The sequence below is a fragment of the Petromyzon marinus genome, unplaced genomic scaffold, assembly GCF_048934315.1.
Source record: "Petromyzon marinus isolate PM22_M1 ecotype Great Lakes invasive population unplaced genomic scaffold, UKy_Petmar_22M1.pri1.0 PM_G_Scaffold_41, whole genome shotgun sequence".
NCBI classification, from domain to species: Eukaryota; Metazoa; Chordata; class Hyperoartia; order Petromyzontiformes; family Petromyzontidae; genus Petromyzon; species Petromyzon marinus.
In genome coordinates, this window is record NW_027422993.1 from 1,147,887 (window position 1) to 1,160,621 (window position 12,735).

General features: G+C 50.6%; 1 protein-coding gene across 1 annotated transcript; it reads right to left on the reverse strand.

Annotated features, from left to right (window-relative positions):
* Positions 1–2,661: 2,661 nt before the first annotated feature.
* Positions 2,662–9,454, reverse strand: LOC116937338 (protein Wnt-5b-like). Its single transcript, XM_076061785.1, has 6 exons — positions 9,286–9,454; positions 8,205–8,313; positions 6,513–6,751; positions 5,417–5,748; positions 4,325–4,441; positions 2,662–3,063 (listed from the first exon to the last, which is right to left on the reverse strand). The coding sequence occupies exons 2-6, from the start codon at positions 8,288–8,290 to the stop codon at positions 2,662–2,664; spliced, it is 1,176 nt and encodes a 391-aa protein (XP_075917900.1). The 5' UTR covers positions 8,291–8,313; positions 9,286–9,454.
* Positions 9,455–12,735: the final 3,281 nt, after the last annotated feature.

Below are 12,735 nucleotides of genomic sequence, written 5' to 3' on the forward strand. Positions count from 1 at the left end.
CAGATTCGATGAAAGGGCCTCTCTGCCTGCTCTTGGATTTGTACCTGTTAACAAACCGATCCTGACAGCATCGTACGAAGTTGCTTACCTGATCGCAAAGCAGGGCAAGCCACACACCATTGGTGAAACACTTGTGAAACCAGCTGCATTAAAGATGGCGAATCTGATACTCGGAACAGCGGCCGAAGGTAAATTATCCCAAATTCCCCTTTCAAATGACACCATCAGTGACAGAATAGAAGACATGAGTAAAGACATCTTGGCTCAAGTAGTCGCGGATCTGATTTCAAGCCCGGCAAAATTCAGCCTTCAACTCGACGAAACCACAGACGTTTCTGATCTAAGCCAGCTTGCTGTTTTTGTACGCTATGTGAAAGACGACATGATTAAAGAAGAGTTTTTATTTTGTAAGCCTCTTACAACAACAACGAAGGCAGCCGATGTGAAGAAGCTTGTGGATGACTTCTTCAGAGACAACAATCTTTCATGGGATATGGTTTCTGCAGTTTGTACGGACGGAGCTCCAGTCATGCTGGGAAGAAAGTCTGGTTTTGGTGCGCTAGTAAAGGCCGATGCACCACACATCATTGTGACGCATTGTATTCTGCACAGGCATGCGTTGGCAACAAAAAACTTACCTCCAAAAATGGCAGAAGTATTAAAAACTGTGGTGGAATGTGTGAACTATGTGCGAAAAAGTGCTCTGAGGCACCGCATCTTCAGTGAGCTGTGTAAAGAAATGGGCTCTGAATTTGAGGTACTTCTGCTCCATTCTAATATTCGGTGGTTATCCCGGGGACAGGTGCTGAATCGTGTTTTTGCCATGCGTGTGGAATTAGCCCTGTTTTTGCAAGAGCACCAACACTGCCATGCAGATTGCTTCAAAAATCCTGAGTTCATTCTCATTTTAGCGTACATGGCTGATATATTCGCAGCTCTCAATCATCTCAATCAGCAGATGCAGGGTGGTGGAGTCAATATCATGGAAGCGGAAGAACACCTGAAGGCTTTTCAAAAAAAGCTACCGTTATGGAAACGACGAACATAGAACAATAACTTCGCAAACTTCCCGCTTCTGGACGACTGTGCAAGTAAGATCGAAGATGTGTCTGGAATCGGAGATATTTCTGTATCCACGGAACTGAAGCAAACAATTGCCACACACTTAGATGAGCTTGCAAAGTCTCTCGACGGATATTTCCCTACAAGAGAGTCATATCCAGCATGGGTGAGACAGGCGTTCACGTTTGCTGTTGAAACAGCAGATGTCAATGATGAATTCCTCGACGAAATCATTGAAATTCAGCAGAGCCAGGTTCAACAGCAACTCTTCAGAACAACAACGCTCTCAACGTTTTGGTGTCGACAAATGAACAAGTATCCAGTTATTGCTAAGAAAGCCCTGGATTTTTTATACCATTTGTTACAACATATCTTTGTGAGCAATCCTTTTCGAGGATGCTGGACATAAAAACGAAGAAAAGGAACAGACTTTGCTGTGAAAATGACATGAGAGTGGCACTTGCCAAGGTGAAGCCACGCATATCTGAACTGATCTCTCAAAGGCAACAGCAGAAGTCACATTGATTTCCAGGTATGTAATTTGTTGTGAGTTTATGCATTGTGTTGGTTTTATTCTTTGAACAAGGTAATGTTCATGCACGGCTCATTTTGTGTACCAGTAAAAAATATATCTATGTCTTGAATTTGAAAAAAATCACATTTTATTTTTCACTAAAGAGGGGTTCGGTGAATGCGCATATGAAACTGGTGGGGTTTGGTACCTCCAACAAGGTTAAGAACCACTGGTATAGTGTGTGATGTGTAGTCGTGCATTGCAGTGTATAGTGTGCGTGCTGAACTTCTTCACACCGTACGTAGCTAACCATGCTCAGGAGGTGCGGGGGAAGGGCAAACACTAAAAGTGCTTCTAAAGAAGAGCTTTAAATCTAAGCGCCTTCTAATATCGGAAGAGCATTCCAGACGGCCACAGAAGCACATCCGAGAGCGCTGCGCAATGATGCAGTGACCACCGCCTTTGTTCGATGGCCGAGCCAAAAAGCCGTTGCTACCAAGATGACCGGAGTTTGTTCCAACGGTTCACGCTCCTGGACGAGATCATTTTTTTTACCGTTGTTTATTTGTGGAAAGCCGAGTGGCTGAGCGGAATCAAAATGGCTGACTCCGTTTCAGATCGCGGGCTCCCAATTCCATGTTTTGGCCGTCCGTAATTTCAACAATAAATGCTGCTACGTTTGAGTTGTACATTTTTGCTCGATACCAGATTAGAAAAATTCCGAAAATGTCCTTTCACTGAAATGTGACACACATGTAGAGAGAGACATCAGAGGTTGTGGGTTCGATGCCTGCCCCTGCTGCTGCATATTTGGAGTCTGCGTCTCATCATCATCACGGTGGCTAGTAGATGTTAACTATCTCGCCTGATATGCAGGGGTCGTGGGTTCAATCCCAACTCTGACAATGACCGCTGTTGTATGGTTGGAGCGTTTCAGATCTGCCTTGTGCTCGCGGATCTGGTCAGAGACGTGATGTTTCGTTTACCCAACGTAACAATCACCACATGTGCAACTTCGTTTGTAGACTCCAGGGCATTGCAGGTCAGGAATGACATCCTTCACAGATGGGATTAGATCACGGATTTTATGTAATATGAAATAGTTGCCGCTTTTTAATGAATAGTTTCAGTTTATTTTCGGGGAGGGGAGGGGGGGTGGGTGGGGTGAGGTGTGCACCTTGAGAGGTGTCGTATCCTCTGTCACAGCACGTGACGGAGCGTCCCTCGGTGGCCCCCTCCGAGGTGATGCTGTACTGCGGCCCCACCGTGCCGGGGACGCCGTGAGTCTCGTCGCGCTCGCAATACTCCGGGCTGGCGTTCACGTGAACCAGGTCGCTCGCCGTGGGCGCCGTCAACCGCTCGTTCACCGCCTCCAGACGCCGGCGGGGCCAGCGGGCGGCGCCGCCCCTGCCGCCGTTGGCGCCTCCGGCACTGCCCCCACCGTTGTGGCTTACCAGCTGCACGGCGGAACTTCTGTCGTACTTTTCCTGCGGCAACCATAATCGTCGTCATCAGGGGATGTGGTGGTTGTTGAGTGAATGCGGGGAGCTCCCTTAGCTGTGAGGGACCCCCCCCTCCCCCACCCCCCACCCCCGTCTGTAACCCTCCTATGGATTCATCCTCACTCTTGGTTCTTTCGGTAAAGTCACGTAGGTAAAGAAAATAAAAGATAAAAAAATGTAATCACGACGTTTCGATTGCAACACAAGCAATCATCATCAGGTGTGACAACCACAGCAAGAACATTTTACTGAAGTGGGAGAGAAACCGGAGTCAAGGGGTTTATACTGGCCATGGTAGGGGGGGGGGAGTGGGCGGGGCTGTAGGTGCAGGAAGAGGGGCCAGTGGGGAGAGAGCCACGCATCTACAACGATTGCCGCCAACACGGATGGTGGCACTCGCAACAAAATAGCCGCACTGCCAAGCGCTGACGATGTAATTAACTCTGTAAAATAAACTAGTATCCGGTAAATAAGAGGGAACAACTATGAACTGTTCAATTTTACTTGGTTAATAACACATTTTAATGATTGCTCAGTTTGTATCTGTCCTCTGGGTTGAAGTTATGTCTGTGTTTGTATATCTGGATGGCTTCATGAACAAATCTTTGATGGTAGCCAGACGGCTTGCAGAGCACTTTGGTCTCGGAGAAAACAATATCATGGGAGCCCACGGCGTTGTAGCAGTGATCAGCCACGGCGGAAAATTTAGTCCTGCCGTATTTCAAATCTCGCGGATACGGTCTGAGACATGACATTTCATTTCCCCAATGTAACAATCGAAACAAATGCAACTCAGTTTGTAAACTCCAGGGTATTGCATGTCAGGAATGACATCCTTCACAGATGGGATTAGATCAGGGGTTGTGTACTGTACTGAATCGGACCTGGATCTTGTGCTTGTTTTTAAGATTTTGGAAATCTTTTTGGTAACGCCTGCTATGTATGGTGACGTGATGGTTCCCCCACCCCCACCATGCCCAGTATAAACCCCTTGACTCCGGCTTCTTTCCCACTTCAGCAAAATTTCTTGCTGTGGTTGTCACACCTGATGACGATTGCTTGTGTTGCAATCGAAACGTCGTGATTTTTTAAATATTTTTATTTTTTATTTTCTTTACCTCCGTGACTTTACCGAAATATCCTTGCGGTCATGAAACTTCAAATCTAGAAGGCTTCATCCTCGTCACTCCCACCCCACACTCACCTCCTCTGGGTGCAGTCTCATCACCTGCAGCCGTGAGCTCACCTTCAGAAAGTTCCCAACGCTGCGAAAGTCGGCGAGCTGCTGCCAGCAGATTTTCAGCATGCAGGTGCCAAATAACACGTGGCACTTGCAGCCCATGTACGCCAGATTGTACACCGCCTGCAGCACCACCACCACCACCGTCATCATCGTCACCACCACCACCACCACACTCACCGCCACCATCATAATCGCCACTACCAACCGCCGTTCGCTAACAAGTGGCGGTGACGTCACGACGGCACCTGTGCCTGCGTCCGGGGATGGAATTCCTTTCCAGCTCAGACCCAGCGTGCCCTTCGCCACAAACATCACCTCTTGCTGTGTGTAACGGCTCTCTCGCTGCTCCAGCAGTTCAACTGCTGGGGTATGCTTTTTCGCCCTAAAGACGACCGCTTTGTGGTGTTGCGATCAAAGCAGCGTGGACGTTTTATTTTTTCTACCTCCGTGATGACTTTACCGAAAGAACCCAAAGGGGTGTGGATTCCTGCAGTCGCGAAAGCTTCAAATCAAGATTCATGCATAACAATAATCTTAAATGTAAGAACTGTATCCTGCGACCAGACGTTATTGTACTTGAAACATAAACCGGTAAAATTTTGATTTAAAGCTTTCGTGATTGCAGGGATTCATATTCTTGGTTTTTTCGGTAAAGTCACGTAGAAGGGAAAAATGAAATAATAAATAAATATATAAGCCAATTCAATTCTCACGATGTTTCGACTGCAACACAAGCAATCATCAGGTGTGAAAACCACAGCAAGAAAATTTGAAAAAAGTTGTGTTTTTTTCTTCAAATTTTGATGATGATTGTTTGTGTTGCAGTCGAAACGTCGTGAGAATTTTAATGTTCATATTTTTATTTTTTTATTATTTTATTGTTTCCCTTCTACATGACTTCACCGAAAGAACCAAGAATATAACTGGTGAAAGTTAAAGCGAGAATCATTGCATCAATCACGATTGGTAATACAACCCGAGCCGACAAAGCCGGACCTAATTTGCATTGATCGCATAAAATAACTTTTTTCCATTACATTTGTTTTTTTAATGACAATACACACACATGCACAACCCACCCGTTCACCCACTCACCAGCCGGCCGGCCTCGTTGTTGTGCAAATTCATCGCCAAAGACTCCCCTCCTTGCCCGCTGCCACGATTGTGATCGCCCGCATCCACGAACCACTTGGCGAATTGGTATCCGTATTCGACGTCGTCTCCGGAGCCGCCCCGCCGAGCATCCGGCGGTAGCTTCATGGCGTGGGGAACGACCCAGGAGCAAGCACCCTGCAGGGCCCCCTGGCGGCAGGCGCGCGCCACCACGTGGGCCACTCCGGCAGCGGTGACGGCGGAGACGAACGCGGCCTCGCGCGAGCCTGGGGAGACTCCCAGGGGGGCGTCGTGCGTGAAGCCCGCCCCGTCAGCTGGAGACGGTGCGGCCAGACCGGTGTGGGAAGGGGTTTTGGGGGAGAACACGCCAAGCAGGTGGTAGGGAAAACGTCGCCTATTTAGAGACAGACCCCTCTGACGGGATTTGCCCGGGGACCGAACAATGGGCTCCGCGGCCCTGCGAAAGGAGAGCCCCCGAATCGGCGGCGTGGGGGCGCGCAGCTCAGAAGCGGCAGCAGCACGAGCGGCTGGGGAGAGCTCCCACCCTCAAGGACCGACACGAGTGGGGACCAGGGGGATCGTCGCCGCGGGTAGGAGCCGAGCGCCGTCTCCAACTCCGCGGAATAGATCTCGGGACAGGGAAACGATCAGGTGACGGGTATTACGATCGCTGCTTTTACAGCGGCCGACCTGGGGAGCGAACTAGGGCCGGTGGGACGTCCGGGACCCCCAAGAGGCGTGCCAGGAGCGTCAGGAGCAGTGAAGCGAGCGAGCCGCAGCCTGGCACTGGCCCAGAGCGAAGGCGGTTGCCATCGGGATAACGGGGCGGCCGCTTGGGCCGCCCGCGGACATCTCCCGCTGCCCGAGGACGGGAACTCTGCGAAGCAGAGTCGCGTAGGGGAGGGGGAAACCCCTGGAGGAGGAACGCGGGAACTCCGAAGCAGAGTCGCGTAGGGGTGGGAGGTGGGCGACCCCACCCCCTTTCCCCCCCAAAAAAAGCTTCTGTGTGCGTGTCTCGGGGAAGCGGTCGGGCACCTTAGGTGCGAGTGGATGTGGCGGGCTCGCTCTGACCCCTTACCCGACTCGGCCACGAGGTCCAGTGCGTCCTCCGCGCCAGGCACGGTGCAGTTCCACCGTTTGCCCTGGAACTGGTGCCGGCACTCGGACAGCGCCAGGTGGACGCCCTCGGCCACGTGCGCCACGTGGTCCCGGTGCCGCAGGCATATTCTGCGCTGTGCGGGAGACAGCCCCGGCACCCAAATGCACAGCGGCCGATACTCGGAGGGGTCAAAGTTGGGGGCCCACAGTGCGAGCGACCTGCAGAGGGATGGGGGCGGAAGTCACGGTGGCCGGGGGATGTTGACTACCTCGCCTGGTACGCAGGCAGTTGTGGGTTCGATCCCAACCCCTTAAAAAATGCCTGCTGCTGCATGTACGTTTTGAGTTTGCATGTCTCTCCCCGTGGTTGCGTGGATTCATCTCCAGGTCCCTCTGGTTTAGAATCAACGTCTCTACGCGTTTGGAGTGATTTGGCTGCTGCTATAAATCAGCACGTGATGATGATATCGGCCACTTTCTTGAGCTATAAAGTGCGATAGCCAGGCCTCTCCTGAAAAAGTGCTACATGATAAAAAGTTAAATAGAGCAAATATCTGTGGAATTTCTACAGGTTTGTAAATTTGAATATTACACGATGTACACACACACACACGAGTTATTCTTCTCTGAAGTTGTGTAGTGACACAGCGCCGACCGCTGTCCAGCGGCGGCAACTGCTGTGGACAGCAAGTGCACTCACGCCGTCGAGAGTCTACACACGGCCGCTGCGTGCCGGCAGGGCGGAGGAACCGGGGCAAGGGTCACGGAAGACCTCACAGGGAGGGAGGCCCCTGGAACCCTCTGGTTGGTTTGAGAAGGGAGGTGGGGCCAGGGGCGGGGCCAGGGCAGGGCCAGGGGCGGGGCCAGGCCAGGCCAGGGGCCAGGGGCAATATAAAAGCAGCGGTGAGAGCGCTCCGGGCTGCCGGTACTGGGAATGGACTCTTCTTCTCATTGTCGCCTTCACCGGTAATTGTGCGGCCGGACAGCGGTTGGTCGTCTCGGTCGACGCAACGCGGTTCAGGGTCGTGTCTGGGCCGCGGCTGTACGGCAGCGTGGTCGAGAGAGAGAGGCCGGAGTTGGTGTAACGGAAATAAGAGACGGTGCCTCCTGCGACTGCATCGTCTCCGACTGTGCGTGTGCGTGCCGCACGCCGGAGGAGGATGCTACATGGGCGCAGGATGGGAAACAAGCGATTGTCTTTTAGCGCGCAAGACCCCGGCCGAGCCAAGTGACTCTTTCCTCAGCGGCGACCTGGCGATCATCACGCTGACACTTACAGCAGTAGGCAAACACTCTCAACGCGTGCTTCTAAATGTGGAGGGAATAATCGGAGGACCCCGGAATAAAAATTCTTAAGACGACCACGGGGAAAATATAGCAACTCCAAATATACGGCATGTGTCAAGGTCGCGATTGAACCCACGACCTCCTGCATAACAGCCGAGGTCGTCAACATCTCCTAGCCACCATGGTGCCCCAATATACCGCGCTAGATACTGTATATGTGATGTATATACACGCACACGATAAAAAAAATCCCGTACAACAACCGTATTGAGTGTGCAAAATAGAGGCAAGGTAAGAAGGGTGCTCAAATCGACGTCGAAACTTGTGAGCTCTCATCGCAGCAGTGAGGACGAAGACAGCGGCAGTGGCGGCGGCTTGCGGTCACCACAAGGAGGCGCTGGCGACTGCCCACAGCTGTGCCAAGGCGCAGAGCCCCAGCGGGAACCAGTCCACACGTCGCAGGGGATCCATCGAAATCCTCGTGGTCAGCGGCGCTGCGCAGAAGAGAAGCGGCCCGGTGGTGACGATGTTAACTCCCTCGCCTGGTACACAAGAGGTCGTGGGTTCGACCCTGACGATGCCCGCTGCCGTATGTTTTGAGTTTTCACGTCTCGCTCATCATCATCATCATCACCACCATGGTGGCTGGGAGATGTTCATTACCTCGCGTGGTACGCGGGATCGAACCCACGACCGCTTGCGTACCAGGCGAGGGAGTTAACATCTCCTAGCCACAGTGATCGTGACCAACTCGACTGCCGTCACTCTGGTGGGTACGATGGAATTAAGCTGCGGTAACGACGTTAAATCTATGAATGCATGCGGGGTATATGGAGGTGCGGGCTATCTGAATTTCTGCGGGTTACATGCTTGAAACTACGGTAGTCTCAATGGAGCGTGGCTGCTGGTGGAGGGGGGTGAGGGCATGTGAGGATGATGAGTCTCCCCGGTATCGTCTGAAGAGCGCGATGGGCCGGGGAGTTTCATGCTCCCCACCGTGAAACACTTGCACACGCACACACAAAGACAAAGGTCCCCCGTGCAAGCCTTAGACCGTCGAGGCAAGTACCGTTAGCGAGTAGCGGCGCCACGCTCGGCCGCCTTTGTCTCCCCTGTGGCGAGGTCTACCCATCGCACCAGGTGTGCTCATTTGAGGCCGAGTATACCTAGGGGAGGCCCAGGACCGGTTCAGATAATCGTCACTGGCGTTGGCCGTGAGCGAGGGAACTGAAATCGGGTCAAGAATTGACTCCACCTACGTTCATCAGATTTATATTTTTAAGGCCGGAAGTTTGACCACTCGCTCGCTCCCTTCGGGGCGAAGCGGCTAAGGAGCGAAATCCTTTCGCGTGAAGACGAAAAAAAACTCGCCCGCAATGTGGCGCCATTCCGATTGCAAACGGTGCGACACTTCGGGACGTGCTCCACGGGCCGTGGACGAGTTTCCCCGTCGTCGGCAGTCTCACCTGGCAGGTGCACAGGCAGGTACACAGCCTGGCAGGCAGGTAGGTAGGCTGGCAGGCAGGAAGGCAGGGCAGGCAGGTGGGGCAGGCAGGCAGGCGGGTAGGCAGGCAGGCAGGCGGGCAGGTAGGCGGGCAGGCAGGCAGTGGAATCCACACCCCCGCAGTGTCAGCGGAGGGCCCTTTTATAGATCTTGTTGTTTGTCAAATTAGTCATCACGGCGTGCTCATCACGAGTCCACGTGCTCCCGAGATGATCTCATCCCACACACACCTGCAGCCACTTTCCACAAAGCCCTGCCCCCCTCCCCACGTGCGTCCCTCGCTCCTCATCAATCAAGAGACACCCTGCCCCCAACGCCATCACTCTGACTGCCACAGTGATAGACTTGGGGGGTGGGTTATGTCCGCAACGTTGTGTCCACGTTCACGCAGATGCGTAAACGTGGTTTTCTCGACATATTATTTATGTTGAGTTTAACACGTAGGCTTTCGCGACCAATATTATTCACAATCAAGGTTTTTGGGTTAGATCGTGTTATTTAATGTGTTTTAACTCTCCACCACCCGACACGGCCAAACAGTAAAAAAAGTGTCACGTTTAAAAAAGACAAATAGTTCACTGCTTTAGCCAATCGGTGTGTTGAAGAGTGAATCAACATCATTTACATTTTTTGAGTAGTACGACGTTTCGCTGGTAATTACATTCAGTATCAACGGGCGATTTGCCAGAATGGTGAAGCCCTCTCCACTTGCTCCCGGTCTTAAATAGAGCAGCAGCAGGGTGACGTCATCATTTAACCCAGTCTGGTGCGGTGATTTGAGGCGGAGCGGGTATTGTAATTATATAATAGATTGGTAATCATTCAATCGTTATTCATTGGTTTTTTTCCCATGTAAGGAATTGTTTGGATTGCCACGTACGGCGCAAAAGAAGTCCAACGTCTATGTTGAGTGATCGCTGCACTCTCACGGGTCACTACGCTCTACCGTACAACACCGCGCGGTCTGTCAAAGGCCCTCCTCGCTCGTGGGTGAGTTATTCAAGACAGAGCCATACGGTGAAGAACAGAAGTCAACGGAAGCCCGCGAATGTGTTAACAAATTCATCAATAACGGAGGTTTTTTGGGGTCAGATCGCGTAAATGTGTAAATGTTGTGTTGTTGAACCCGCCGCCACCCGAGACAGCCAACCAGTGAGGGTTGTCACGTAAACAGAACGTGGCCAATTCGTCACTGGTACAGCACGCCGGTTGTGTGTTGGAGAGCTGGCTAGCTGTCACCTGAAGCTCGTTGTGATTAATGGCGAAACGTCATGGTACTCAGTTTGTTAATGTCGTGGCTTGGCTGTCCAACACACAACCGGTGTTCTGTACTAGTATACTACACTATACACTACACTATACACTACACTATACACTACACTACTATACACTAATATACACTACACTATACACTACACTATACACTACACTATACACTAATATACACTACACTATACACTACTATACACTACACTATACACTACTATACACTACTATACACCAATATACACTACACTATACACTACACTATACACTACACTATACACTACACTATGCACTAATATACACTACACTATACACTACACTATACACTACTATACACTACACTATACACTGCACTATACACTGACATACACGACACTATACACTAATATACACTACACAATACACTACACTATACACTACTATACACTACACTATACACTACACTATACACTAATATACACTACACTATACACTAATATACACTACTATACACTACACTATACACTGCACTATTATACACTACACTATACACTACACTATACACTACACTATACACTACACTATACACTACTATACACTACACTATACACTGCGCTATACACTAGTACACACTACACTATACACTACACTATACACTAATATACACTACACTATAAACTAATATACACTACCCTATACACTACACTATACACTAATATACACTACACTATACACTACACTACACACTCGTGCTGTGCTAGTGACGAATCGGCCACGTTCTGTTCATGTGACAACCCTTACTGGTTGGCTGTGTCGGGTGGTGGCGGGTTTTAACGACACAACATTTATATTTGTACGCGATCTGACCCCACAAAAACCTCTCGTGGATGATAATGTTCGTTACAGCCTGCTACGTGTTAAACCGTTCAGAAATGCTTCGTATAATTCACAGCAGCCATTATAAACCATGATGTTGTCTTAAACAGAGACATCCTCCGACGAAAGTAAAATCATTGATCGGCCTACGCTTTAAAAGCGCTGGCATTGCAGCGGCACTGCGGTGTTACCACACAACAAATCTGCACCGCTGATTGTAGAGGCTTGGGGGGATTTGCCAAGGCCACTCCGTCATCAAGAAGGGCCCCTGGTGACTGTCGCGGTCCCCAAGTGACGAGATTCATTCCCCGGGCCGGACGAACGAACGGCCGGGGGCGGCGCAGCACGTGACGCAAGAGTCACGTCGGCTGGGGGTCTCGGTCGGTGATGCCCAGAGGGGCGGCAAGGGAAATCCGGCCAGGCCCCTCTGACGGCCGATAGCCGAGAAGCACCGAACGTCGGTGAAGCTGCTTGTTGTGATTACTGACGAAACGTCGTGTTCACGTTGTTCATGTTTGGGCTTTGCTCTCCAGCGCACCGCTGTTGCCGTGCTAGTGACGAATTGGGCCACGTTCTGTTCACGGGACAAACTAACTGGCTGCGTCGGGTGGTGGCGGGTTTAACAACACATTTATATATTTACGCGATCTAACACAAAAAACACCTCTATCACGGAGGTAATTCATGATTTGCAGCGGAATGTAGTTTGTGTGTTACAAGTCCTGCCACGCGCGACAATGGTCAGACAACATTTGTCTTTATCCTGGGACCTCCTGTTGCCAGCGCCAAAAAGTGATGGTAGGTTTGTCCACCTTTTTGTCTGGCAACGAAACAGCGGCGTCAAGATGTTAAAACGCCAAACTGAAACCTTTTACAAGGAATCACGTTGCTGCATTCACCACAATGCTTGTGGTCAAAATGCAAACAAAAAACGTACTCTGATCATATATGATGATGCATTGTCTTTGAAACTGCTTGGGTCTACACCAGAGACGCATTTTTGGCCTTTTGGCGTCCTCTGGTCTAACACCGTCTGAGACGAGGCTCCTAAGAAAGCTGTCTCTGGTGTGGGCCAATCAGTTTTCAAAGACAATGCATCATCAAATATTATCAGAGTGTGTTGTTTTTGTTTGCATTCTGACCACAAGCATTGTGGTTAATGCAGCAACGTGATTCCTTGTTAAAAGGTTTCAGTTTTGGTGTTTTAACATCTTAACGCTGCTGTTTCGTTGCCAGAAGAAAAGGGGAAAACCCCTATGATCATGTATTCGTCTGTTTGGTTTTTATTTTA

Excerpts from the sequence above, each read along its gene's own strand:
- LOC116937338 (XM_076061785.1), bottom strand. The coding sequence starts at position 8,290 with ATGGATCCCCTGCGACGTGTGGACTGGTTCCCGCTGGGGCTCTGCGCC. Across the intron at positions 6,752-8,204 it reads GTCGCCAGCGCCTCCTTGTG|GTCGCTCGCACTGTGGGCCC; the intron begins GTGACCGCAAGC and ends ATCCCTCTGCAG. Across the intron at positions 5,749-6,512 it reads GGACCTCGTGGCCGAGTCGG|CTGACGGGGCGGGCTTCACG; the intron begins GTAAGGGGTCAG and ends CACCGTCTCCAG.